Genomic DNA, 27128 nt, shown 5'->3' with positions numbered 1-27128 from the left:
CGAGGGGAAAGGCCAGCCCTTGCCCAGCAGCAGCCCCTTCCCAGCTTTCTGTCTTTTTCCTGAGGAGTTCCTTGGCTTCGCCCAGTAAGGACCGTGCTCTGAGCACCGCCAGCACCGTTCTCACATGGACAAATCTCCTGCGCATTGCAGTGCTTCAGACACACTGCTGATTAAATCCCAAACTTCCTTATTCCACAGCTTCATGTAGGGCTGATCCATGTCTCACATGGAAGCGGGGCACCAAGGAGAGTCCCCTGATGCAACCCTTTGCCCATGTTGCTGGAGGGCAGCACGTGTGGGAAGGAGCACGTTGTGATCCCGGGGGCTGCCACCCCGTGCCCACCTCCAGCGAACACCGCGGAGATTTCACCGTCACAGAGAAGAGAAAAAGACAGCTTGAGTGTGAAGCAGGGATCTGAAAAAAAGCAGGTTGGGTCCATCAAAACACGCCGGTGAGATGGCTTGGAAACATTTTGGTTTGGTTTCAAGTCTTAAAACATTTTTGCCTTAAATCTTGAAGAGCAGAAAAAGATGAATCAAAACAGTCTTTCATTTTCAAAATGTCAAAACTGAGCGATGCCGCCTGGATATCCAACAGGAAATGTGGAACCTGCTCTCCCGCAGTTACTATTTCAGCAAATTAAGTTTTCCAGTGGAAAAAGAAGTTTCCTTAGCATCCTGACAGTTCAACTTATAAGCAAATAAAATAGTAGCAATCTAATCATCAGTGAGTCATACATGTGGGAGCAGATAACTCAGCCAGAGGAGTATCTGCCCCTCGCATCGCGTGGTGCTGCTCCAGCGTCATGCGCAAAGGCTACTTTGTGCGGCAGCGAGCCGGCGAGGAGAGACGGGAAGGCTTCGAGATGGGCTTCATCCAAATGTCCGTATCGCAATCAGAGAAAATAGAAAATAATTCTCCTACAGCTTGAGCTACCGCCAAGAAATGAGCTGCGGCACAGCCGGGGCCTGGAGCGAGCCGCGGGGTGCCGGGGGTCAGGATCCGCTGCGGTTATGGGGGGTCAGGACAACAAAACCCCGACCTGCAGCCCCCCGGGCAGGTGCTGAGGCTGCTGCAGCATCTCTGCTGCCCCACGGGTGCTGCCCCACAGCTCGGGGCTGTGCCGGCCCTGCTGGCTGGCAGACAGGGCTGTGGTTCCCTGGGGATCACCACACGACACCGGCGCTTGGGTGGCCCCGAGGGCTTCAGGGCGGCTTTAAGTCGATGGCGAATTAGCCATGCGCTGGGGCTTATTTATGCTCGTAGCACTGTGGTCTGAATATTTCATTTTAAAATTTACATCTGTGTCACTAGCAACGCTCAAATAAGGTTGCCATGGAAACCCCTCATTACAGGCAGAGGATGCTGGCGGCGCGGGGCGGTGGCAGAGCGCCGCGGCCGGGGAGGGCAGGAGGACATGGCCCTCGCTGCCCGGCACCACAGCAGCTCCGTGCTGTCCGTCTGTCCTGCAGGTGAAAGCAGCACGTGGGGAGGGCAGGGTTCAGCAGGGTGCTGGAGTCCTCCCTGTCCACAGAGGCGCTGAGCTTGCACCAGGTCCCAACAGACACCACGTCCCCGGGACACCACGTCCCCATTGCGGGGAGCGAGTGGGCGAGGTGCTGGAGAGCTGTTGCTGGGGATGAGGGGGGCTGGAGGGGCACCGGCATTGCTCAGGTGTTCCCAGCAGGGATCAGGAGCAGCTGAAGGATGCTGCAGCCGTGAGCAGGCTGGCAGCTGCAAGAAATCCCCTTCTGAGAGCACTTGGCCTCAGCTCCGGGCTGAGAGGGGCCAAAAAGCCCCGAGGCCAGGCTGAGGGCGAGCAGGGATTGTGGCAGGGGTTGTCCGGGGGGGGGACACGGGACATTTTGGCAATGAAATGCTTGTCCAAAAACCCACTTTAACAGAGGATCTGTACTGCTTGTGCCTGCCTTGCTTTAGCACAACAAATACACAAATTAAACTTGCAAACCTCTCCCCCCATGCTCCGGAGAAGCTTGTAACTGCTCTAACGATCCGCGGCCGCCTGACAGATGCCTGGAAATTATACACTTCTCCGAGCTATGAGGAAAATGGATTTTCCTCCCCAGTGCTGCTTCATGGAGCCGGAATCGATACGACTTTGACTCGCAGGCATTTGTTTTGGCCACGCCAGCTCCCGTGGCTCCAGGACCACTTTGTGATGCAGTGGCTGCTGCCTGTGGTCCCCGTGTCCCCGCGGACCGGGCATGGGCACCCCTCTCCCGTGGTGGCACGGAGAATTTCCCCTTCCTAGGGCCGGGCTTCACCCGGTGCAAGCAGAAGGCTCCCTGCGGGGTCACCCTGCCCACCAAACCTCCACGCTTGGAGGCGTGCCCCAGGCTGGCCCCTTCCAGCCCCCCACCATGGGACGGGACCTGCCCAGCCCCACACAGCCCCCCCGTGTCACTGCCCCCCGAGCCCCCAGGTTGCTCACACATGGCAGGGGGCGAGGGCAGCACGATGTGGTGCCGGGGTGCTGGTTCCTCAGCACCAGCCCGCAGGGAGGCAATGGAGCATTCTGGCAGCTTTTCAGGCTACAAATTGAACCGGGGGAAGAGAAGCTCCTTCTTTCTCAACTAATCATCCAGCCTAGTCATCTATATCAGGGTATAAAATTAAATGGGTTCCTAAAGAGAGAGTATATTTAGACACAAAAAGCCCATTCTAGTCAGCTATCTGAGACTAAAATAATTAATCTTCCATCACTATTAAGATGCGCTGTAGCAGATCTTGGGAAGTGAGCGCTGCGATTAACCCTTGGGGAGCAGGTCAGCCCTGCTCCACCACAGCTCAGCTCGCCCCGGCCACGCTCGGCTTCACCCCGGCACAGGGCACACCGGTCCTCTGCCCCTGCAGCCCCTGCCACAGAGCCGTGCTGCTCCTGGGACCCTCCTGAGCTGCCCCACACCGGGAAGGGTGCGTACAGCACAGCCAGCAGGGCTTTGCCCCAAAAGCTCTGATGACCCCAAGGCGCTGGGAGCAGGGTGCCAGACAGGGGCTGTCCGCGTGTCCCTCGGCATCCCCCTGTTCAGAGCACCCACGGTGCTGGGCTGGGAGCTGGTGGCCTCCTTCCCCTGTCCCCTGCTCCCCCCACCTTCGCTCGTGTCCCCTGCGGCCCCATCCTGGCCCTGGCACGCGTGGCAGCGGGCACAGCAGCGCTGCACCAACAACTATCTGGGTTAGCTGAACCCGCCTGTGTCCGGGCACTGCCGGGAAACAATTACAAACACACAGCCTCAAAACATCTGGGACACAAAGTTTAGGCTTAATTATAACAGATCAGTATTTCTCTGCGTAGTTATAAATCATTCATGCTCTCCCTCCCAGGCAGTCACAGCCGTGGATTATCCGACTACTCAAAATCTCCTGATTTTGTTCTACCTGTCTGGGGCGCGTTCGCTGCTTGGTTTGATTTGATTTCCACTCCAGAAAAGAAAATAAGAAATGACAACGCAGCGTCACAGACCCAGGTGAGCAGAACCGCCCCGCGCTCCTCGCCGCGGCATCGCAGCCTCGCGGAGGGCTCCTGCCGGAGCTGACGGCACAGCTCCGTGCGCGGGGTACAGCTGAGCTGCCTGTGCCAGAGCTGCTTGGCAAGACTTGTATTTCTTTCACAGCATGTAACAGGAATCCAAATGTGGATCCCGTCCAAGCTGCCGGGAGCAGAACAGACAGGCGGCAGCCTCGGGGGGCTCAGGTGGCTCAGGGGGCTGCTGGCTGCGCTGGGTGCCTGCCCGTGGGGCGCTCGGGGCACCCCGAGGCAGCTCTGCTGGGCAGGGCGGGCAGGGATGACCAGGGGAAGGCTGCAGGAGGGTGGCCCAGGGGTGCGGGGGCTTCTCCCACCCCCCCGCTGTGCCCACCTGCATGCCCCTGCCTCCCTGGTGACAAAGCTGGGCTCAGCTCCGGCACATTTCTGGGTGCCACAGTGGCTCTGTGCTGCTGCAGCGGGGTGCTTGCCCCCTCCTCCCCCTTACCTGCCCCTGGGGGCACAAACTTTCCCCAAGAAATGCCGTTGTTTGCATTCCCTCCCCTGGCAGAGGCTGTGCAGAACCTCCCCGCCTGCTGGCTGTCCCTGCCTGCTGCCCTTGAAAAGACCCCTGGTGCACTCCTCCGAAATTACGCGGCTCTGGCGCCTAATGATTCCTGACAGATTGCGAACAGTCCCGCTGCTCGCAATCAGGAAGGCAGGAACAGTGTTGGGTTACTGATGGCTGTGGTTATCGCACTTATTGGGCTGCATCGATTACGGGGCTGCCGGAGCTCCGGAGGCTGCCAGCACCGGGGCAGAGCCCAGCACCCCCAGCCCCGTGCCGGTGCCAGGCCTGGCACAGCAGCGGCATCACCGGCACGAGGCGCAGGGACAGGGCACGTGCTGCTCCCAAACGCTGTTTGTCAGCTTGAAACCCCACGGGGGGACGTGATGCGCTTTGTCAGAGTCACCTCCGTCGCTACTTGGCATTTTCCCTCAGAGGAAAGCAACAAACGCATTCAGCTGCCTGTTCCTCGCCGTGTCACAGCAGGTTGGGTCTGGCCGCACCCGTGTTTAGAAAAGGTTTGGCTAAAGAAATGTAAACTTCAATCTTTTTTTTTTTTTTTTTTTTTTTTTTTTTTTTTTTTTCCCCTGTACAAATGTGTTCCTCCTGCTGGAGGCAGAGCAGCAGCTCTGGGCTGGCAGTGGGGGGCTTCACCCTGCCCTGTCCCTCATGGGGACGGGGCCCCCAGCCCACCCATGGCCACCACGCCGGGCAGGCAGGCAGCTGCTGCTCCTCCCCACCTTCCTTCACTTCAGTGGCAGTGCTTTTTATAAAATTAATTGTCGGCTGTATCAGTCATCGGTGAGCTGTGTTTTAAGTATGGCCTGGCAGAACTAATTCCATTTCTGCGCTGTGTCTTGCTGGATGATGATAACCTATGCACGGCTTCTCCCACAGAGCCCAACGACGAGCCGTTGCACTTTATTTTAATTAATACGGATAGCAAAGATATTTCCATTAGCCGTCGCAGTGTCAGCCAAGAAGCAGGGTCCTCCTGCATGGTGGCAGAGTGGCGGTACCCTCCCTGCCAGAGGCACGGCACAGCCCCACGGCACGGCCCCACGCCCTGCCCGGCAGAGGCATCGGCACAGCACCGGGGTGCAGCAGGACGAGGGCAGCAGCACATCCCTGCTGAGCGAGGAAAGGAGCAGCAGCAGCCCCGGGCACTGCGCCCTGCCCTGCAGAATTCAGCCTGTGCCTGGGGCCAAGCAGCCGGGTGGCACTTGGGAGGCCAGACCAGGGGTGGCCACCCGCTGGGTCCCCCACTTCCCAGGGACGGCTCCGTGTCCTGCCAGCCTGGCTTTTTGGGGAGGGGGCTGCTGCAAGCTCCGCACCCATACACACCCAGGGAGTTTCCTACCAGCCTGCTATCGGTGACATTACCCGTCAGACCTTGGTAAAAATTAATCTAGCCATGCTGCTCGATAGGAACAGCTCCCGGGGCTGTGGGGGAGTGCGGAGGCTGCGGGGCTCCCTCGGTGCCCACCAGGTGAGTTCTGTGGGGCCGGCTTTGGGGCCAGGCAGCGAGTGTGCTCTGAAACAAAGCACTTCTCGGAGGCCCTCCTCCCTCCGATACACGAGGACATGCAATTATAAGGCATGAGAGTAATTTCTGAGATTTGGAACAATTAAACCGGCTCCCTGGTATTTCTGACGAAAGCAGTCCCTTATTCCCCAAGGAAGTAAAAGCCTTCCTTGACCTCTGCTCTATTATTCCATTTGATTGATCTTAATTATAACAGAAAGGATAATGATAGCCTTTGTGGGGGTGCAAGTACATCGGGAACAAAGATGACAAGCTCTTTGTTGAGAGCGCGAGCGCACCAGGGCATAGATGGCAGGCACGGCCGCTCGGAGCAGCCCCTGCACCCTGCTGACGAGCCCCCCCTGCTAACGAGCCACCCCTGCTAACGAGCCTCCCGGAGCTCAGCAGCTCCACGTGCCCCAGGAGCCAGCACACACGACCAGTGCCTGGCCCTCAGCTCGTGGTGGGGGTCCCACCCGGGCGAGCAGTCCAGGGGTGAGGGGTGGCACGGGAACGCATCTCCCTCCTTCCCCCCCACCAGCTCCATACGCAGCAGATCAGGAAACAAAATACGTAACCAATTGTTTGTTTTGTTCATTAAGCACAGCTGGATTGATTTAAGTGCAGCAGCCCTTATATGCTGGCCCTCAGGCTGCTCCTACAAGCCCTGCCTCATGCAAGCAGTGCCTGGGGTGTTGGGGTGCAGCAGGAGCAGGGCTGGCCCCTGGGTCCCTTGCAGGGGGGGCTCTTCAGGGGCAGCTTTCCAGCTTGCAGCTTTTCTGCTCCCATCAAAATGAGGATTTGGCAGGTGCCTGACGCTGCAGTTGCTTTACTGCTCCTGCTCTGGGGGAGAACGTCACCAAACAAGCCCAGCCGCAAGCGCTTTGATACCTGGATCAACGCGCAACTCCGTCAGATGCTCCTCATGTATTCCTGCACGACACCTACGTCGTATCGCTGGTGCTGATGCGTGTTTCCCGGCTATATCGTTATTTTTGCCACACCCTGCTGACTGGGAAATGCAGTGAGAAAATACCTGACTCTGCTCTTCCCAGCAGGTAACAAATCAGCAAATTATAAAAAAGCAGCGTGCGGTCCAGCCTGAGTGCGTTTCTTTCCTACTACTGCTATTGTTTATGCTCCTATGGGGTAACAGTTGTTTTTAATGTACTTTTGATGCCAGCATAGTATGATTAAGATTGATTTCACAGATAGATGTATCTGTTCTTAAGGATTGTCTCTCTGATGTGTGATTGGGAATGCTCAAGGAATGACCAGCGGCTGCTGAAGTGGATCTGGGCTGTCTCCACGTGGGGACAGCCCTCAGGTGCTGCTCTCCACGCTGGCAGCACTGTGTTTAACCCAGGCAGCTGACACCAGGACCCGGACCCCACCGTCTGCCCCTCGCAGGGCGCTCAGCATCTCCCGAGCCCTCGCCCCCTGGGGATGGCCGCATCCTGCACCCACAGCTGCGGGGGTGCCATAGCCCAGGCAGTGATCCTGGAGGGGCAGCGGGGCTGGGCGCAGCAGGACGGGGCTGGTGCTGGCTGTGCACGTGGCATCCAGCAGCTGACTTCGTGGGAGCAGCCACCGGAGCAGGAGGAGCGGCAGTAGGTTCAACACAGACTCATAACTTGTGCTTTCCGCCGGCAAATGCTCTGGACTGCAGCTGGGAACGGTGCCAGGGGGGCTCAGGAAGGAGTCTTTCAGAGCTGAATGTCTTTTTCAGAGCAGACTCTAACTCTGGGCTCATAATCCTGAATTCAAGCAGACTGTTGCCTTTGCTATTCTTTCAGGCTCTTTGTTTTGATCAAAGAGGCAATGCTGTATAATTTAAGAAAGACTTTGCTTGCGAGGCCGGTTTGATGCATGTGGAGCAGCAATGTGGAAAAATACAGCCCTTGCCCATGGAAGCCAGCTTGGATAATTTGAGTCACTTGAGGAGATGTTATTTGCCGTGACTCAAGTCGATTTGTGCGGCTGGGTGACACCGTACCCACACGGTCATGAATTGCAGCCCCCCTGCTCTGCACCCCGGTGCCGGAGCCAGGGCAGCTCCCATGGCACAGCCCCAGTGCCTGGGGAGGGCTGGGGACATGGGGGGCACGGAAACCTCTGCCTCTGGGGCAGGAACAAGCAGCAGGAGGCTGGAAGCAGCCAGCACGTGGCGATGCCCAGCAGAGCTGCTCTGGTGGCACCAGGCAGGTCCCCGCCAGGAGACGTGGTGGCCTCTGCCCATGATGCTGGGGAGCAGCTGCAGTGTGACGGGGGGGCTGCAGCCTGCCTCGTGCTGCAGACGCTCTAGAAAAGCCCCAGCTAGAGGGATGGGGACGCTTCTGAATGTAGATGCTGCAGAAGACATTTTGCACTGGAAAAAACTGAAAGGATGCGCCTCTGGGGGAACCGGCTAATCCTCCCATGTGTCACTGTCAGGAGAACATTAGGCTGTAGCTGTAAGGGCTCCTGTTTTGTTGCACCCTTCCCTCCCTACCTTTCCTAATGAATTCCAAGAAAGCTTCAATGCATTCTTAAATGGGAAGCGCCGCGCTCTGTCCTTCACAGCCGTCGACACAATAAAGACAGCCATTTCACCGCTGGCAGGCATGGGCTCCTCTGTGGGCTGGAAACAAAAGCTGAAAAGAAGCCTTTATATTTTTTTGATTAGATAGCTTGAAAAGTTTGCTTTTAATTGAAACTGCCTCACTGATTTCATCTAAAAGTCAGCCGCAAACCCCCTTCTGGGAGAGCAGCTCCAGCTCCTCACCGAGATGGCTGCACGGATCCTGCGCCGCCTCCTGCGGGAGGTGCAGCTCCGAGGGCCCAGGAGCAGCGGTAATCCTCGTCCTTCAGGATGTGGCACTCAGTTTGGAGACCCAAAGCAGATTTCTCTCTCCACGCAGTGAGCAGTGCTATTGCCCATCATGCTGGTGGATGGCACGGAGCCAGGGCTCTGCCTGCAGCATCCCGCTGAGCCCCTGTCCCCCCGCATCCATCAATGTACAACTGTGCCGGGGAGCATCACCTTCAGTCCTGGGCTGCAGACACCTGCACAGGGCACCAACAAGCCCATGGGACCTGCAGCACCCATGGGCGTCTCATGCCTACTGAAGGTGCTGCTCCTTGCGTCTCCTCTGCCCGCTCCGGGCATGTGTGCGAAGAAACTACTTTGAATTCTTTTTCAAAGAACGAAGGAGGAAGAAAAACTATCAGGGGAAATTTATTTTGGGACAATTCTGAATACAAAGACAAATTGAAATATTTCCCTGTAACAGCGCAGGCTGGGGACCGAGTCTCGGATAAAAATAAAGTGGGATGCAACAACAGCACCTTTCCAATGGCATTAGCCCCATTCATCTCCCGCGCGGTGCCGCAGCCGTTTCGCTGGCAGCGTACAAAGGCATTAGGAGTTACATTTTCCTTCGCTATTTCTCAACTATATTTATGCTGTGAGATGTTTGTGGAGGTACATTGTGTGCCTCGGGCAGAGGATTAATTCCAAACTGTCACCTCGCTTTTTGATGGGTTTGTAAATTCTGCTCTGTTGATTTGTGCTCTCAGTAAATTGATAAAATCCTCTTCCTACAACCTAACACGCCATTTAGAGCTCGCCGGGGCTTTAGACCCCACTGGTTAACGAGTTTATGTAAATACGGTGTCCGACAGCAATTTTAGGAGTGCTGCATGGATAAAAGGGGGAAAAACTGGGGCTGTGTCCAAGTGGAGGTCTGACACGCTGCACCCGCAGAGCTCCCTGTTGCAGTCAGGATGATGCTGATGTGCTGGGAGCTCTGGGAGGCCTTTAGGGATGGCCTTTAGGTCTTTCCAGTTAGGGACTCAGTATCTCAGCAAATGGAAGTTTATGGCTGTCAGGAATAGTCCCGTTTTTACCGAAATTGACTTTAAATCACCATCAGAAAACGCAAGCCCAATGCCTGTGCATCGTCATGGAGCCCCAGTGTCGGGGGGAAGAGCTGCAGGGCTGCAGGAGCGCGGTGCAGGGATATCAGAAATGATTTTCTCCTGTATTGTCCCCCAGCCACCGATCTGCTAGAGATGAAGGATCTCATCCACCAAATGTTGACACGCTCCATTAATCCACCCTAAAAAGTCAGATGGAGATTCTCCCTTGAATTTTAAATATTTCCAGCCATTCCGACTAGCTCTGAAATCACCCCGAATTGCCCCATTTCCTGAACGTTCTTTCGCAGCCCCCACGTTATTCCCATTCCATTATGCCTGGATGCTTGCACTCATTTACTGCCTTTATCAGCTCGCTGCATTGCTCGCAGAATGACACCAGCCCCAACAGTGACTGCTGCGAGACCTTTGGGGAGCTCCCCTTGCCATCCCCTCTCCATCCTCACCCTTGGGGGTCCTGCAGCAGACTCTCCCCAGTGCCCCGATGTGCCCAGCCCCACGGCTGCCCCCGATCACGGCGGCACTGAGCACTTCCCAGTGCCCTGACCATCCCCTCCTGGCCCAGGACGTGCGCACGTGTGATGCGGGCAGACGTGGCAGCCCTTTTGCTGCGCGGGTTGCACGGCTCCAGGATCAGCCCCGCACATTTTCCTTCTGTCACAGTTTGAGTTTTTGGATGCGTTCACGTTTGGCACCGAATCTCCTTTCTAGACGAAAGCTTTGCATTTCCAATCACACCTCCAGGGCTGCCTGTCCTGGCCAGGCTGCCTGCACGCTCCGTCCTGCTGCCAGGAGCCAGCTTTCGGCTGCATAAGGCTCTGCTGAACCTTCCTCGCGCAGCCATCTGTCCGGCTCTCATCCTGCCCTTTTCCTTTCCATGCTCCTTGCTCTTCCAGAGAAGACGCGGGGCCAAGCCCCTGACCTGACTTGCTGACATCATTCGGCCTTTGCAGTGGCTGAGTGGAAACCTGGCTTCCAGTCACAGCCTTCCCACTGCAGGTGGTGGGAGCGCGAGGTCAGGAAAATGGAGACGAGTTTGGATGAACCTGTGCTCGTCCCTGCCCCAGAGCTGGGAGGCCGGGCACAGCCTCCCTGCTTTGAACCAGAAAAACTCCAGGCTCAGGCAGTGCTCGGGTCCCATGGGGTCAGCTGCTGTCATGGCCCATAACCAGTGAAAGGAGGAGGAAAAGAAAAAAAAGATTGCAATGTCTGGGCTCTGCGCTGTCCCCTGCACACTGAGTCCTGCAGCAGGCCAGGCGAGATTCTGGCTTCTGCAAAGCAGCACAACTCCCTGGCTCTAGAGGCGTGATGCTAACGCACAGCAACACGCACCCAAGGATTTGCTACCCCACATCCACGTCAGTTAAGGAAGACGCTGGACCAGAAATAGTCTCCTCTGGAAATAGCAGGAGGAGCGCTCCGCTCCCTTCCTGCGCCAGCCGCAGCCCCCCACACCTGAAAGTCCCCCGGTTTTGTGCTGATCGCCCTCACCCCGTTCCCCAGGGCCCCTTGGAGGACCCCCCCCAGCAATTTGGGAGGGGTGCAGGCACCGACCGGGGCTGTGCAGCCGGTACAGAGCCCGGCAGGTGATGCCAGGGGGAGGTGAGCAGTGCCCATGGCAATGCCCGCAGTGAGCAGAGGGACCGGGAGCTGCAGACCCTGGGGACAAGAGGCCAGCTGGGACCGGCGAGGAACACGAAGCAGGTCAGGGACTGGTGGCAAGAACCTCCTCTAATTGCTGAAATCCCCACGGATGAGGTCTGTGACAGAGCTGGGCTGCCCAGGGGTTGCTGCATGGCTCAGAAGTTCGGTGTTTCCTCTCCACCCTCCCAGTGGTGCAGCTCCTGCAGCAGCCACTCCGGAGCAGCAGCAGCACGGGGGCAGCCCAGGAGCTGCTGTCTGTAAGATCAGCAGAAATGTGGGGCTCGGGGCTGGGGGGTTGGAGCTGCCCCAGCTCTGCTCCCAGCCCGGTGAGGCTGCAGGAGGCAGAGCACCACCAGGACACGATGGGGCTGCTCCCCGGGGCCCTGCACCAACCTTAACAACCGGGCTATTAGCAGGCTGCAACACCAGGCAGGCATCTGGCAGCCTCTCCTGCAAATAAAGGACACTTTCGTTTAGCATCTCAGTGGAAAAGGGCTGCTGCGGGGGAGATTTCTCCCTCCTTTCATCCCGGTTGATGCAGGCTGGGGTGGACTCAGGGCTGCAGAGCGAGGAGCTGAGGGCTGGCACCGTACGGGTGTCCCCGGTGCTCCTGGTCTGTGCATCACCATGTGCTCATCAGCATGAAAACTGAGCCTGGGCAGCAGGCTCTTCAGGGAAGGGCCCTGGAAAGCCACGTAAGGTGGCTGTGAGCAGCAGCTGAACCGCAGGAGCCTGAGTCAGAATGACACAACCCCCCCCCTGACCCCGCAGCAGCCTGCCCAGCACCATCCACCATCCCTGCCCTTTGCTTCTTCCTTCCCACCAGCTCCACTCTCCAGGCCCAGTGAATAACCGAGCTCCCCACGCCACCAGCACCACGCGGTAAGAGCCTCAGCACCCCTTCCACGGGTGCTCCTGACGTCCCCAGCACCACGTGCCCGGCAGCGCCAGCGCTACAGACACAGCACTAGCTCAGCACTGAATTCAGCAATTTCATACTCCTGACAAGAGGGTAAATGCATCCTGATGGACTGGAAAATTGGAAAGCCACTGCTCACGCTTTATTTTCTATAGGCATCCACCCGAACTCCCGCAAGATACATTTATTGGCAGGCTCCAGCTCCAGCCATGTAACTGCGTGTTATGCTAATTAAAATATAGCCTGTGTTTTGTAACAGGATTTCCTTGGAGCATACTTTACTGTTCAGTAATCACTTTCAAATATTTGAAAAATAAAATCCCATCAAGTAAATAACTTTTGGATGGCTCACGGTAGGTTCCTTGTTTTCCAGAACCCCGCTGGAACTGGCAGTGCTCATCACCATGACAGAGGATGTAAAACACGCTGATCTGTGAGGCTGCTTGTAGTCTAGATCAAAAGCTGCATGGTATTTAATCATACGGAGCACATTTCATTAAAAAAAGAAAATCTGTTTGTACCAAAGGGGATAAAAAAGTGGCACGGAGCTCAGCTCTGTCCCTGATTATCCCCAGTGACCAGTTCTGGCCCTACGGGAGGAGGTGGCATTGTCCCCCCATCCGTTTTTAACACCCATGTATGACATGAAGTCAGTGATGCCCTGCCACACCTCGTGTGCACTGGCTCATCCGTATCTCAGTGTCTGTTGATTTCTGAACCCAAAGCTGACTTACAGCCACAGCAGCTGGGTTGCACACCGATATGCTCCGCACTTCCCTTCTTACAGCGTTTGCTTTTACGAGACCTATACGAGGCATTCTGCACGGCAGGTGAGCACACTTTGCTGCATTAACCTACAGTCTGCATCTTCGGGCCCAAATACTTCCATCAAATTCCTCACTCAATGAGAAACGCGTAGAAAAAACCATTTGTAACGCCGTAAAATCCACAGAGCTCACATTTCACATAGCATCTTTATGCATTCATGATAACTAAAGCACTGGAGAAGCGGCGAGCTGAGCTATTAATTCAATTGCATTGCTGCCGATCCAGCCTTTACCCGTCCTTTCTGTTAAGCAGCAGAGAAGGAAGAAGAGGCAGTTAGATGGCCGCTGACCCCTCCCCACGCCTCCCCTCCCGCTCTCCACGGCCGGCTGAGCGCTCACCGTCGGCTCCTTCCTGCGACGGCGCCGCTCGGGGTGCTGCCGGTTGCAGAGGGAGCACGGCGCCAACTTGTTGCAGCCCGCGTTTGGTTTCTCACCACTGGACACGCCGATTTTTGGGATTCTCCCGCGGCGCTGCCCTTGTCCTGCGGCCGGGAGCCGCGGTGCTGTGCCGCTGTGCCGTGACAGCCGTGCACCAACGGGCTGAAGGGGAGGAGGAGGGCAAGCGGGGGGACCACAGAGGAGCCTGGTGCTCAGCACCCCCCTTCTGGTGTTTCTGCTCAGGATCCACAGGTTCTGCTGTGGTCCACGGGGGTTTCGCTGCTCTGCTCCTGCCTCTGCATCACCAGCACCACCTGCGCCGCTGTGCTGGGGGCTCCCCTGGGGGCCCCGCAGGATGAAGCAGCAGCATCCCTGGCCCACGGCCCCCCCCAAACCCCAATTCCTCGGCTGCACTGCCCGGGCTGCAGGTGGGCAGGGAGTGATGCTGCCAGGAGCTGCTTCCCCACCTCCTCTGTTGGCCGAGGTGACTCCACAAGTGCCGAGCACCAAAAAGCCACCGGCAGAGCGAGCGATGGGTGCGCGGCGTGTGGCACGGGCGGCTTCTAGAGAGAAGGAGCCGAAAGGTCAGGGAAGGAGGGCAAGGAACAGTCCCCCGGCAGGGTCTGGTGCTGCCCCCCACCCGCTCACAGCACACCAAGGGTCCCGTTTGGAGCTGGGACCACGGCCCTGGCAGGCAGCAGGGCCCCCCCGTGCTGGCGCTGCCTGCGCAGAGCTGGGGCTTGCAGCGGTGACTCACGGAGCCTCGCAAGGGGTCAGCTCTTTATCAGCTCCCTCTCTGCCAGCACCGGAGGAGTTCAGTACGCCGCGTTCTCCTACCCTGAGATTGATGACAGATCGTGCTTGCCATGAGGGCCAAATCCTGCTCCCGACAAGCCCGACTGCGTGCTGCTGCTCCCACCGGGAGCTGCCGAGGGGCAGGGGGCCTCCTGCCCCTGGCTGCTGTAGGGCTGGTAGTGCCCCCACCGCCCCCGGTTGGCACAGCCCGGACCCCTGGCCCCCCTGGGCCCCCCCATGGGTCCCCTGGGCAGCAGCTGCCCGGGCACGGCTCCCAGCACAGCTCACCAGCTGCCTGGGCGAGAGTGTCTGCAGCAGGGCAGAGAAACGGGTCCTGTGTGTCCCCGGGCTGAAACAGGATGTCATCAACTGTGCACAGCCCCCGGGGCTGATTCCTCAGCAGTACGTGCACGGTCATACAGAGAGCACAAACACATCCAGGTGAGAGGGAAAATGCCACAGCCTACACTCATCTCTGTTTTGTTACCCAGAAAGAAGGACAGATTCGGTAAACAAGATCTGCGGGGAAGACAGGGTTTAAGACGGAAAAGTCAAAGTCTTTTAGTGCAATCTGGAGACGAGAGGAGAAATGAAAGCAAGGCAGGAAGCATTGCACAGCCCTCAGGAGCTGTTCATCTTTGCTAAAACCACACCGCCAGCCCTGGAGGTCAGCCTGCCAGGCCCTGCACAAGCGCTGCAGCACAGACAGGCACCGGCCTCCCCAGTTCTCCCACTGCCCGACCCGCACTGGGAGCAGCACAAACCCCACCGCCCTGGCCCCGCAGCCTCCCCGGTACCAGCGCCCAGAGCTGGCAGCGGATTCGCAATCCGGAGGCTCCGTGCCAGTTTGCAGTGACTTTGTCAAGTCACCCGCACACGGGTCCCGGAGCCTATTCTTAGGTCTGGCACGGCGGCGGTGGGAGAGGCAGAGGGAGCCAGTTTGTGTGGAAACGTCAAGCACGTGGAAGGCACACGCAGCCCCGCGGGAAGCCACCGCTGCCCCACGGCCACCCCCTCCGCAGGACGGGAACACCCACCGGGCACCCCGGGGGGGCTGGGACCCCGTGCCAGGGAGGGGGGCAGCGGGGACCCTCCTGGCGGGGTGGGGGAAGCAGGGGGGTCCTCCAAATCTCACACTGCGCTGCTGTGCCCTGGGCCCGCTCCGGAGAGACCACCCCGGGAGTGCCAGCCCTGCACCTGCTCCGGGGGGGTCCCGGCTCCCGGAGGGGTCCCAGCTCCCGGCGGGGGGGGTCCCGGTTCCCCAGGCACAGCCGCCGCCGAGACCCGGCTCCCGGCTGCCCCCCCCAGGGGCTCCCCGCGGCGTCCCGGGAGCTGTCCGCAGGCACCGTGCTGAGCCGCCGGGATGCGACGGGACGGGACGGGACGGGACGGGACGGGACGGGACGGGACGGGGCCGGGGCCGTGCGCTCGCAGCCGTGCCCGAAGTTTCCTCCCGGCCGGGGAGCCGCAGAAGCGCGGTGGGGGGGTCCCGGGGACCCCGGGTGCCGGGGGTCCCGGCCTGTTCCAGCAGCCCCCTCCCCGGTTCCCCCGTCCCCACGCACGCCCCGTGCCCGTCCCCGCGCACATCCCCGGGGGGGCGCAGGGCCCCGCACCCCGGCCGTGCCCCGGGAACCCCGCTCGGTGCCGCAGCCCCGGCCCGGCCCGGTGCTTACCTGGGCGCGGGGCCGCGGGGCCGGCCAGCAGCAGGGCGAGCAGGCACAGCCCGCGGGGCCCCGGCATCGTGCGGCGGCGGCGGGCGCGGCGGAGCCTCCGCGCTGCTGCTGCTGCTGCTGCTGCTGCTCCGAGCCGTGCCGAGCCGGGGGCGGCGGCCGGGGGCTGGGGGCTGGGGGCTGGGGGCTGGGGGCTGGGGGCTGCCGCCGGTGCCGGTGCCGGTGCCGGTGCGGGGGAGCGGGAGCGGCGGAGCGAGGAGCGGAGCGGATCCGAGCCGAGCCGAGCCGAGCGGCGGGGGAGGGCGCCGGCGGCCGCCCCGGCCCCCGCGCAGCGCCGTGCGCCTCGGCCCCGCCCGCGGCTCCCCGGCCCCCCCCCCCGCCCGTCCTCCCCCGGCTCCCCCCTGCTCCCGGCTCCCCGCAGCCCCCTGCGGCTCCCCCCGGCCTCGGGAGCTTCGGTGCCCCCCAGCTTGGGCAGCGCTCCCCCCCCCTCTCCCCAGCCCGCAGGCTCCAGCCCTGCCTGCCCCAGCCTCGCTGGCCCTTGTCTCCAAGCCCCCCCCCAGCACCCCAAGCCCCTCTCACCGCCCTGCTGATGCCCAGCTTTGCCCCCTTCCCTCCCTCAAATGCTGGCTGTGGGGAGGGCAGTGGTGCTGGGGGGGGGTGATATGTGCCCCATTCCCCCCTTGGGAGCAGTGCTGGAGCCGGGGAAGCCGGGCTGGAAGAGGACAACGCAGCAGGGCAATGGGCTTTGTGGAAGCAGAGCCCCCGTATGTGGGGCTGGCACCTTGGCCGTGGCTGGGCACTGGCGTCCCCTCAGCCCTGCAGCAAAAGAGAAAAAAACACAGAAAGTCCCCGCTGAGCACCCAGCCCCTGGGCTCTGTGACCTGGCTGTGTGTGGGCAGCATCAGGGGCTGGTGCTGTGGGGATGCCCCTGCCCACCCCATCCCACCCAGCCCCCGGCAGCGGGGGGAGCTGGGTGCTCTCCACAGGCCCCTCCTGCACCCGCTGGAGCTAGCGGTGTGATTCCGCTGCCTTTGGGAGGAACAGAAAGGGAGGCTTCATCCTCTTGAAACCACAGATCCAGCCCCAAGATGTTTGCTGTAAGTCACCTTGCAGGGGGAGCCGCCTCGTCCTCCCGGCCCCTTCTGGCTGTCAAACCCGACGGCCAGCGCAGTGCCACGCAGAGCGACACGCGTGCCGAGTGTCACAGGATCAAGGCCAGCCTTTCCCCAGCGCATCTCCTTTGGTGATGCTGCCATCAGACAAGCCCCGACTACCTTTTAGAGAGCAATTGCGCTGATTTGGTTACCTCAGCAACAACAATCCCAACCTGGCATCACCACAGATGCCAGCAGGCAGCACACGTCCTGCCACGAAACCATCCCAAACCAGGGGCTGACCCCACTGCCGCCCCCCGGGTTGCTTTGTGGGGTGCTGCTGGGGCCCGAGGGGTGCAGAGGGAGCAGGCAGCAGGGCAGGAGGGCTCTTTGCAGTCCCTGTCACTCCCGGCTGCCGCCAGCTGGGAGCACTTGGGCAGCCGGCGAGAGAAGGACAAAATAAGAACAGCCCAGAAATCACCGAGAGGTGCGGTATTTTATTTAACACTGTCATTTTCATACACAACGTGGGACTCGCCTGCCCAGAGGTTTAATTTGGTATAACAACGCTATCTGCAGCAGAGCGAGAGCTGATCCCTCCCTGCTCCAGCCCCGGCCTCCCTCCCGACCCGCAGTTATTAAAGATAAAAGTTGTCGCTCGTTTAGCAGTTTTCCTTGAGTGATTTTTATTGTGTTCATTTGCTTTGTAGTAAACTCCTAAGATAGCCAGATAATAACATCAGCGCCATGGTAACAGAGAGGGGGGGAAAAAAAGAGCAAATAGTGCATTTGTAATGCAAAACTGCCCACTAAGTGGCAAAAGTTGTTGGTGATGGAGAGCCAGCAGCGAGCTCCAGCCCCCCGAGCAGCTCCCCAGGTCCCCTGCTGCCTCCCCAGGGATGTGGGGCCAGGACCCAGCCCAGGAGCCGCCAGCGGCCGGGGGCAGCCCCAGAGGTGCAAGAAAAGCACAAATTGTTATTGCTCCTCTGGCAGTGCTCAGGGCTGGAAATGTTTCATGGTCAGGAAACTGGGAATTGGAAAAGAAATAAAGAGGAGCATCTCCTGAGGCCGTTTTAGTGGGCATCGCTCTAATTAGCACCGCGCTCATTGGCAGTTACCTCAGACCTTTGATTAACAGTGAAGAAAATCAATAAGCACACTAAAAATTCAGATAAGTTTCACAGCTAATTTTAATTTCACATTTTAATCGTGTATTAATGTCAATCTTAATTACCATAATTAAGTCAGATGTGACTTAGCAAGAGCAGCTTGGAGATAAGGCGTTACGAGAAGGACGGCGCCTGCCCGCGAGTGCCGCTCCGCAGCCTTTGGGATGCGATGGATGAAGGCGTGGAGCGAGCCACCCTGCCCCGCTGTCCCCAGCCTGGCCTGGCTCCTGCTGGCAGCGTGTCCCCAGCAGTGCCAACAGCAGCACGAGGCCTCCGACCTTCTCTGCCCCTGTTTCGGGCTGCCCATGTCCCCAGGCACCCCACCGCTTCCTCTCCTGGGTGCGCAGCAGCGCAGGGGGCTCAGCCCCACCATTTCGGTGGTGCCTGCGCTCTGGCTGTCTCAGCTGGTGAGGTCTGCGGGAGCTGCATGGAGTCCAAACCACTCGGAAAATCAATCTCTCATTTATTTTCATGATGGTGATGCGAGAGCCCGGCGATGCTGTGTTTGCTCTGCAGTTACACCTATCGATCGCTGTCCCCAAGCCTCCCCAGGCCTGGTGGGGCAGGAGCGGCGTGGCCGAGGGCAGGCTTTGTGCACCAAGGAGCCCTTGGACACGTCCTCCCTGCAGAAAGCTCCCCGCGGCCCTGCAGCATCTGCTTCGTGGTGGTTCGGGACCAAATGCAGCCATCAGAGCCCCACATACCCTCAGGCTGTTGTGGCTGTGCCACTGGCAGGGATGCGGTGGGCGCATGGCGTGGATGTGGCTGTGGCCCCGTGGCTCCTGCTGGCCATGCTGAGCCCTGCGTACGGGAACGGGCATGGCACAGAGATGGGCTCTGTGTGCCCTGGGTTCTGACACAACATGAACCATGCCGGGTGCCCAGCCGGGAGGAGCGCTGGCAGCCTGACTCACCGGGTTTGGAGCTGGAGCTGATGCTGAACCCCTTGGCTGCCCCTGGTGATTTTATGGGCAGTGACACATCCCTGCGCTCCCGGCCCCAGCCCTGAAGGCACTGCCTGCAAGGACAGCCAGGTCCTCCCGAGCCCAGGCTGAAACATCGCTGCTGGCTGCTGGGCGGCTGTGCCAGGGTGAGGAGGGATGGAGCTGGGTGGGGGAGCAGAGAGCGAAGTGGGGAGCAGGGAGCAAACCCACAGAGGGGCTGGGCATGGGGTAGCTGTGATGTGTGCAGCAGATTCTCCCAGTTTGCTCAGAGCTCCGCTTTCTGCTACCAGAAACCTCACTGGGGAACATCTCAAGGCTTCAGTGCAAGCTCGGTGCTGCTGCCTCCTGCAAACAGGGCTCCAGTGCCAGGCTCTGCCCCCCCAGAGCCCTTGCTGTGCGCATGGGGCCAGCCTCGTCCCTGCGGCTTCCTCGGGAAGCTTCCTCCTCCTCCGCTGCGTGGTGCCCAGGAGGGGCCTTCAATGGCAGGAGGAAGCAAAAAATAACCTCGGCTGCAGATTTGGAAGCTGCTGTCTCCCATAACGACGCTGAATCGCGGCTCTGGGGAATGGTCTGCGGGCTCTGCTGACGGGGGGACATCTCTGGTGAGTGGCAATATTGTCCCCGGGCAGAAAAGGCCTTTGTCCCTCAGAAGCAGCAGAGCCACTCCAGCCTTTGGCTTCGGAGTGGGCTGCATCCCTGCTCTGCCTTACAAACACGGGTGCTGAATGGGGGGTTTCAGTGCGAGGCCAGGCTCGCTTCCAGCCCCTTTTAGCGCGTGCCCGCGGGCACAGCTGGGGGCCCTTTCAGGAGGGAAGTCCTTGTTCCTCGTCCACAGAAGAATACTTTGCCCAGCTCAAAAATAGGCTCTCTGTTGGTGCTCGGAGGGGGCTGAGAGGAACAAAGTGCCGTGGGGAAGGGGGCAGCGTGGCGGGGGGGGTTTACAGGGTGCTCGGCTGCTCTGCAGCCCCAGCATCACCCCCAGCTCACACAGCCCCTCCGTGGGTGGCAGCAGGGACCTGGTGCTGCTGCGGCTCCACAGCCGTACCTCGCCCTGCGCCACCGTCCCTGCGTGCCTGAAGGCTTCGGAGCTGCCATTTCCAGCCTCCAGTCCCAGCAGGGCTTGAATGGAGCCTGAACTCCAGGTCTGAGCCCTTCACTTCCCAGTCTCAAAGCTCTCTCAGTGCAGCTCTGCACCAACACTGTGCGTTCGTTTCAGACCCTGCTGGCCAGCCGAGAGCCAACCCCGTCCACCAGGGTGCAAAGAAAGCTGCCTGCTGCACGGTGCCCTCCGACAGCAGATACCCGCTCCGTTAGGGCTGTCCTGTCCGGGCCTCCCTCTCTCTATTTATTTAAAAATTGGTATTCATGCCGGGACGCCGCTGGTGTTTGCTCATTGCCTCCCATATAAATTGCAAGATGAGTTACTCTGCACCACATACTGTTCCTGCCACAGAAAACCAAATCTGTAAATTCATGAGTGCACAGAATTGATGCTGTCCTATCCAGCATTTTTTTCTTTAAACTAATAGAAAGAAGTTTTGTTGGAAGTTCTTTTTTTTTTGAACAGAGGCAAAACGCAGCAGGTCCATAGCACTGTGCTCTCCACCTGCAAGAGGTGAGCAAACTCTTTGGCCCTGTGTTACTCTGCAATACTGCATCTAGCTGTTACTTCTTCCCAGGAGGATGTCCCGGGCTCCTCGCTCGCCCTGCTGTCTCCCCAGGAGGCTCAGCACCATCGCTCAGCACCACCAGTAGGCAGGGATGTGCTGGGACGGCTCAAGGTGCTGGGAGCAGCAGGGATGGGATGGGATGGGGATGGGATGGGATGGGATGGGATGGGATGGGATGGGATGGGATGGGATGGGATGGGATGGGATGGGTTGGGATGGGATGGGATGGGTGCTGCCTGCTCGGCTCAGCCCTCAGCAGTGATCAGAGGACAGCATTCTCAATCCTGCTGCCCCAGCTAATTTCCCCACAGGAATCCTAAGAGCACGCTCTGAGAAGCTGGGCAGGCAGCAGCCCTCCGTGATGCCGGCTGTGCGTATCCCTGGGTGCCAGAGCGGGGGGACCCGGCCAGCTCTGACACTGCACCAGCTTTAGAAGCAGGTGAGTGGAACGGTTTGGCAATGGAAATTAGAAGACACAGGGAAGTAAGGGACACAGGGAAAAAGGAGGAAAGCACAGATTACATTTGGCACCAGTAACCATGGCATTATGAAAAACAGATTTTGTCAAACAGCTGATTGTGATCTTGGAAGAGACTGCAAATATGATGGAGGGAGGTATGTGAGGGGCTGTTAAAGGTTGCTGCAGTGTATTTGATGTGGTATCAAGCCGTACCATCGTGGAAAGCAGCGAGACACAGCAGCAGAGCAGTGCTCTCCACGGGTTAAGAACAGGCTCATTGACAGATCTCCGAAAACGGCAATGAGGAATCAGCTTCAAATGAAGGAATTATTAATGAATCCCTTAAGAACTGGTGCTTAGCTCTGTCACTGCTTCACATTTCCGTGTATGATCTGCAGGTAAATATAAAATCGCAGGTGATTACGCTTACAAGGAGGAGATTAGCAGGACGGAGAGCTTGGGCAGAGCTGCACAGCCACGCAGCGTGGCCTGGGTCGCAGTGCAGGATGAATTATTCAAACCGGTGCGTTTCAGTGCCCAATGCTCTGTGCTAAACTCCTTTTTCCTTTCACCTGTGCTCCTGAGGGTTTCAGCACGTTCTCAAGCCTCTCCTCTCCCAGTCAGCCCCAGCTCAAGCAGTGCAGGGACTCTGCCAGGTGCAGGGCCCTGTGGGGCTCTGTACGGGAGCTGCACCCCAGGAGATGCCCATGCAGCAGAGTGCGGTGCCTGCAGAGCCGTTCCCATGGGATCAGCCTGGGGGGCAGCACCCAGCATGGGGCACGATAGCGACAGCAGCTCCTGCAGCTCCTGCAGGCGCTGGGAACCTTTTTCTCAAAGGGAGCCAGCAGTGGTGCTTTCCTGTTTCAACCAGGGCATCGCAAAGAGGCCGTGGCAACCTTTACGCACAGCCGATTCCCACTGGGGCTGTGCCACAGACTAGCGGAGATGTTCCTGCTCCTCCCACACCTCGGGCATCACACCAGGAGCCAGCACCACGAGCATGGGGGCAGGATGGTGGCAGTGACCACTGCGAGCAGCTCACAGGGGCTGTGCCTTGCTGGGAGGCTGCAGCCACCTCCCAGCCCTGCCGTGGGGCAGTAGCAGTGGTCCTGGGTACCCTGCCCCATGGGTGCTCCCCGGTGCCCCAGGGCTGGTTTCTCAGTAGGGGACTTTTGCCCTCTTTGTGGGGGAAAGGGGGGATTTGTTCCAAAGCCCTTTTCATGAAAAAAATCCATACTGCTTTGCTTTGCTCTGACCCATCTCCCAAGCTGTGATGGTTTAATTGATTAGCTTGTAAGAGCTTGGCAGCTGAGCCTGCGCTTTGCCGGTCGTGTTCCTGCAGCTCCCGCAGGTGGGAAGCCATTAACTGCCCCCGGGCTCCTCCCTCCGCCCACCAAGAGCTCTTTGGGCAGGAAGCTGTGGCTGCTTTTGGAGAAAAGCCCCTAAAACACGCCGTCCTCGCATCGCAGCCGGGTCAGCCCCCGCGATCCGCCCCGACGGGCGCGGGTCCCACGCACGGCGCTGCCGCGGGTGCCCGCTGTGCGCTCACGCTGCACAGCCCGCTGTGCTGGAACCTCGCACTGGCACGGGTCTATTTATTACCAGAGATCTTAGCAAAATAATAACATTTCACTTGCACAGAGCTATTATCGCGGCTCGCTCTAACTTTGTGCTGCTCAGCGTGTCAGGATGATGAGGGGTTGGTACTAAAGCTACCAGCAGTCGCTAAGTGCTGCCGTATAAATGTCTCTTCTGGAATCACAGGACTTTAACTCGCTGGCACCTGTTTGGAGTCCTGTGCAGAGGGATGTGCTGAAGTGGCAGTGTCCAGTGCCGGCTGCCCCATATCATGTATGGGATCTGGTTAGGGGACCCAAGCAACTCTTCCCTCGGTGCCAGACCCGTGACTCTGTGCCCGCTGCAGGGCTGGCAGGATGCGACCACGGCTCCCTGCAGGGATTGCTCTGGGTGGCTCGGAGGGAGGCAGCAAGCCCTGCTCTGTGCCCGTGGTGGCTGCAGCACACTGACGAGGCAGCTGGGGGACAAAGGCAGCGGGTCCCCAGCCCCCAGAGCTGCCCGCACAGGGTGCCAGCGCCTGGGGGACGCCGCGGGGATCCAGGCACCCTGCGGGGAGGTGCTGCAGGAGGACAGGCAGGCAGGCTGGAGACAACATGTGGGGGGCCCTGGCAGGGCTTCAGCATCGCAGCGTGTGTGCGTGTGCATTCGCACGCTGGGAGATGTTGCGCAAGCTGAAATGAGATTAGCTAATGTACTGCAAACACAAACCAGCTAGGAAGGAGATCTCGCTCGCCAGCAAATGCAAATCTTTATGCCTAGTTTACTGTGTAATGTTCCCCATTAACCCCTGTGCTCTGCCTGCTGGCAAGGAGAGGGGAGGGAGGCAGGAGGCTTTTGGTGAATGCTCGTGCAGCGAAAAGGTCCCTGGGCTGCGAGCACCCGGGGGTGCTGCTGCTCTGGCCTGGCACCAGCAGCACGTGAGCTCCGAAAGGAGCTGCCCTCGCTGCCTCTTCACAGCACCCGGGGCCCGGGAGCCAGCGGCTGCCCCCAGTGCCTCCATTACCACCAGCATGAAGCCACGTGCCTCCAGGTGATGCCCTCGGCTGGGCGCAGACACTTGGCAGAGAGAAGCGGCGGCGATGGGAGGGGGCTCGTGGGGGCTGCCTGGCTCTTGACCCCTCCAGCAGTGGTCATGGCCCATCCGAGCTCCACGAGTTAACAGGATTGCGGGGGATTTCAGATGGAAGAGGCCTCCTGACAGCCCGCAAGCAGGTCTAATAATTTATTATAACTGCTTTTATGGCAGACCATAAAAATCCAAAATAAGGCTGGGAATTGTATGAGTAATCCGCACGGAGCTGGGTTTCTGCACAACTATAATTTTTTTTAGGCTCCAGCGCCTTCCTCTGGAACCTGAGCACCCGGGTGCGCCCTGCCCCATGCCCGCTGCAGGTTGTGCCCCAGCAGGTGAAGCTGTGCATCAGCAATGATGCCCAAACCCCACGATGTTAAAGCAGAGATCCAGGCATTGCTGGTGAGGGCGTTGATTAATGGGGTTACTAATGGGGCCGGAGCAGATCTCAGGAGGTCCATCCAACCTGAAGTACTCCGTGATTCAGAGGCTGCTCGAGGTCTCCGTGTCGGGTTTGGGGACTGCAGCCCCGGCCCCTTCCCTGCAGCTCCCCCGCTGCCCTCCTGCAGCCCCAGCCCATGCTGGTCCTGGCACCGTGCCCCTTGGAGGGAGATCGTTTAATGTCACCCTCTGGGGACAGACACAGAAGTAATTCCGTCTCCTACGGCTCACCCTGAGCAGTCGTTACTGCAATTACCCTGAGTGCCACTGGATGATACTTGGTAATTACAAGGCTCTTTCATCTGGGGATCTCCGAGCACTCGCTGATCAATTCATTAAGCTCTGCAGCAGGCTGGAGCCGTGGTGCAGGACGCCACCGATCGATAGCTCTCTCCTGAGACATGGGGCAGCCACGAGCATGGGGCTCAGCCCCAGGGCCGGGGGCAGGAGAGGGATGGGGGACAGGGAGGGACAGCAGCAGCCACAGCCGTGTGCCCCGGCACAGAGGGGATGCGTACAGCGAAGTTTGGCTTTGGGAGGAGCTGGAGATGCTCGCAGGAAGGACGGGAAGGACGGTGGCTCCAGAACATGAGCTCCAGGCTGCCCAACGTGCCACCAGCCGTGGCAGGACATCTCCACAGTGCCTGCCCATAGCAATGCCACTTCCCAGGGGAGGGCAGAGGATGAGGCCGTGAAAAGCTGGTGAGGGAGATGTGCCCCAGGGAGCAGGTCAAGTCCCTGCCTTTGTTCCCAGGCAAGAAGGAAAAAGATGGTGTTTTGTTGGCTCTTTGCTTGGGCAGCAGCTGCAAGCACCCCCTGACCCCAATCCTGACCCCATAGCATGGTCCTGCCTCGCCGTGCAGCCCCAGCACTGCAGATCAGTCTCTGGGCATGTGGCATCGGCTGCTCTGCTGCCTGGGGTCCCCCAGGAGGGGCAGCACCAGGCGGGGGGACATGGGGGAGATGGGCAGAGCCGCCCTCATCGCCCTCACACCCCGAGAGGAGCTGCCTCCTTCGAACCTCGGCTGCTCGGAGGAGCCCTGGCAGGAGCCTGGCCATTAGCACCGGCCGTAAATCTCCTCCTAACAAGGAGCCTGGCTGGGCCCAGGCAGGATTTATAAATATGAATGCGATGGAAAGCAGCAATTCCCCTCAGAGCACACAGGGCCGCAGACAGCGTGTTCTCCTGCCTGAACACACACGCTCGCATCAATTAGGGGCAGGAGGAGAACACTCCCCAGGCGGGGGGTGCTCGGCGGCCGGGGCAGACTCAGTATCCGTGCCATGGTGCTCACCCTCTGGGCACCCCGACCCCACAGCCTGCCCTGGCAGCCCCCACACACTGCTGGGGGCCATGGGGATGGGGGCTGCTGGTGGAGAGGCTCCGCAGATGCCTCCCCCCAGGGCCGGGGGTCTCTGGGGGGGAGGACGGCTGCCGGCTCCATCACCCTGGCAACCCCATCCCGCAGCCGGCGGTAATTAAAAGGCCGGCTCTGCAGGGAAGGCGCAGGGCCAGGTGGATAACAGGCTCCTGGGCTCTCGGAGCCAGCTGAGGACAAGGCAGGCTGACAAGCCCACAGAGCTTCTTCCTCCTTACTGCAATGACCTTTTCCTCCCAAAGCTGTCCTGTGATGAGCCCGATAACGGCGGCTTTCTCTCTCCTTAGGAGGATTTTCCATTGCACTGCTGCACTGTCAACTCTTCAGAAACACAGGCGTGAAAAATAAAGTGAAATGGGTATGGGGCCGATCTCCACTGGGGGTGTCAAAGCTGTTTGACATCTTGGATCCAAATTCAAGAACTGCAGCCAGTCCTTGCTGGGGGAGCTGCACGTTGGACCTCTCCCATCCGCAGTCGTTGCCCAAAATCACCAGCTGCAGGCACAGGGGCTGCCCGGCCACCCCCCGGAGCCGTGCTGCCCCCCCAGCCCATGCCAGCCCCTCCAGCCCCAGCAGGGCCGGCACCAGGTCCGCAGGGAGCACGGCACCACGGCGGGTGCCCGGCTGGCAGCAGGAGCGGTGTCAGTGGCACCGGCAGGACGCCGTGCGCTTGGCTTGGCCGCCCTTCCTTCCCAGGCAACCTTTCAGCCCAGATGGGAGCGCCATAAGGAGTTTTGTTTCCTTCCCAAAACACAGGGCGCACGCTCTGCCTAGCGAGGGGTCTGCGCGGGGCTGCTCTGCTTAGCGCAAGGCACCACCTCCGTGCTCCCCTCCCCTGGGGGGCAGCTGGGGGGGAGCCACCTGCCCTGGTGGGTTTTGGGCTCAGCCGCAGCAGAGCTGCACCTTGATGCCTTCTGGTTCTGTGACATCGCATCCCTGTGCAAAAGGGCTGATGTGATCCGTGCCAAAAGGGTAGAGAAGGTGCAGGTGGGCTCTGCTCTTTAAGCCCCCTGCTCTAAAAGCCAAGGATTGCACCAACACCTTCAATATCCTTGTCCCTCCTGCAGGGCTGGAGCTGGTTGCTGCCCTGGGCTTGGTTGGGGGGGCTGCGTGCATCGTCTGCAGTGCGAGCACAGCTCACGTGTAGCTCCAGGGGTTGCTCCATCTGCATGGAGATCGTCCTGGGGCAGGTCTGAGCCCACCCGGCTGTGGGTGCTGCTGCCCCCAAAAAGCCCCGGGGATGGAGCAGGGAGGGCTGTGCACGAGCACGGGAAGGGGGTGGTTGTAGCACGGGGATGTGCTGCCTCCAGCCCCACGGGACGCAGCGAGGAGCTGCCAGCCTGGTTTCCTCAGTGTTTAAAACCTGCCTTCACGTTCTCTGCTATGAAACACAGCCATGGTTTTTGCTTTACAAGTGTGATTGCCTATAACAGCATGAAATTACAGCCAGAACTGATCAGCCTGGCAGCAGATAAGGGAAGCTGTCAAGTGTGGCAGCGTGTTATTACACAGGGGGATCGGAAGGAGGGGGCTGCCAGCCCCAGGCGAGCGGCTCCAGGCTGAGCGGCCGCGCCAGGAGAGGCCGGAGGGAC

At 59.5% G+C, this 27128-nt stretch overlaps 1 protein-coding gene and 1 long non-coding RNA gene across 3 annotated transcripts in view; one reads left to right on the top strand and one right to left on the bottom strand.

Moving 5' to 3' along the window:
- The window catches only part of SEZ6L (seizure related 6 homolog like), a 36207-nt gene extending 20209 nt beyond the window's left edge, over positions 1 to 15998 (bottom strand). For both annotated transcript variants that reach the window (XM_084539197.1, XM_084539198.1), the window contains exon 1: positions 15733 to 15998. In XM_084539197.1, coding sequence (XP_084395323.1) covers positions 15733 to 15799 — 67 coding nt within the window. In that variant the 5' untranslated portion in view covers positions 15800 to 15998. The remainder of the gene's footprint in view (positions 1 to 15732) is intronic.
- Positions 5877 to 9462, top strand: LOC311446246. Its single transcript, XR_014698815.1, has 2 exons — positions 5877 to 6727; positions 6811 to 9462. It is a non-coding gene; the product is annotated as an uncharacterized lncRNA (long non-coding RNA).
- Positions 15999 to 27128: the final 11130 nt, after the last annotated feature.

Source organism: Aythya ferina (genome assembly GCF_964211825.1).
Source record: "Aythya ferina genome assembly, chromosome: 17".
Taxonomy (NCBI): domain Eukaryota; kingdom Metazoa; phylum Chordata; class Aves; order Anseriformes; family Anatidae; genus Aythya; species Aythya ferina.
The sequence above is the reverse complement of the archived record's forward strand: the minus strand, read 5'-3'. Positions and strand labels throughout refer to the sequence as shown.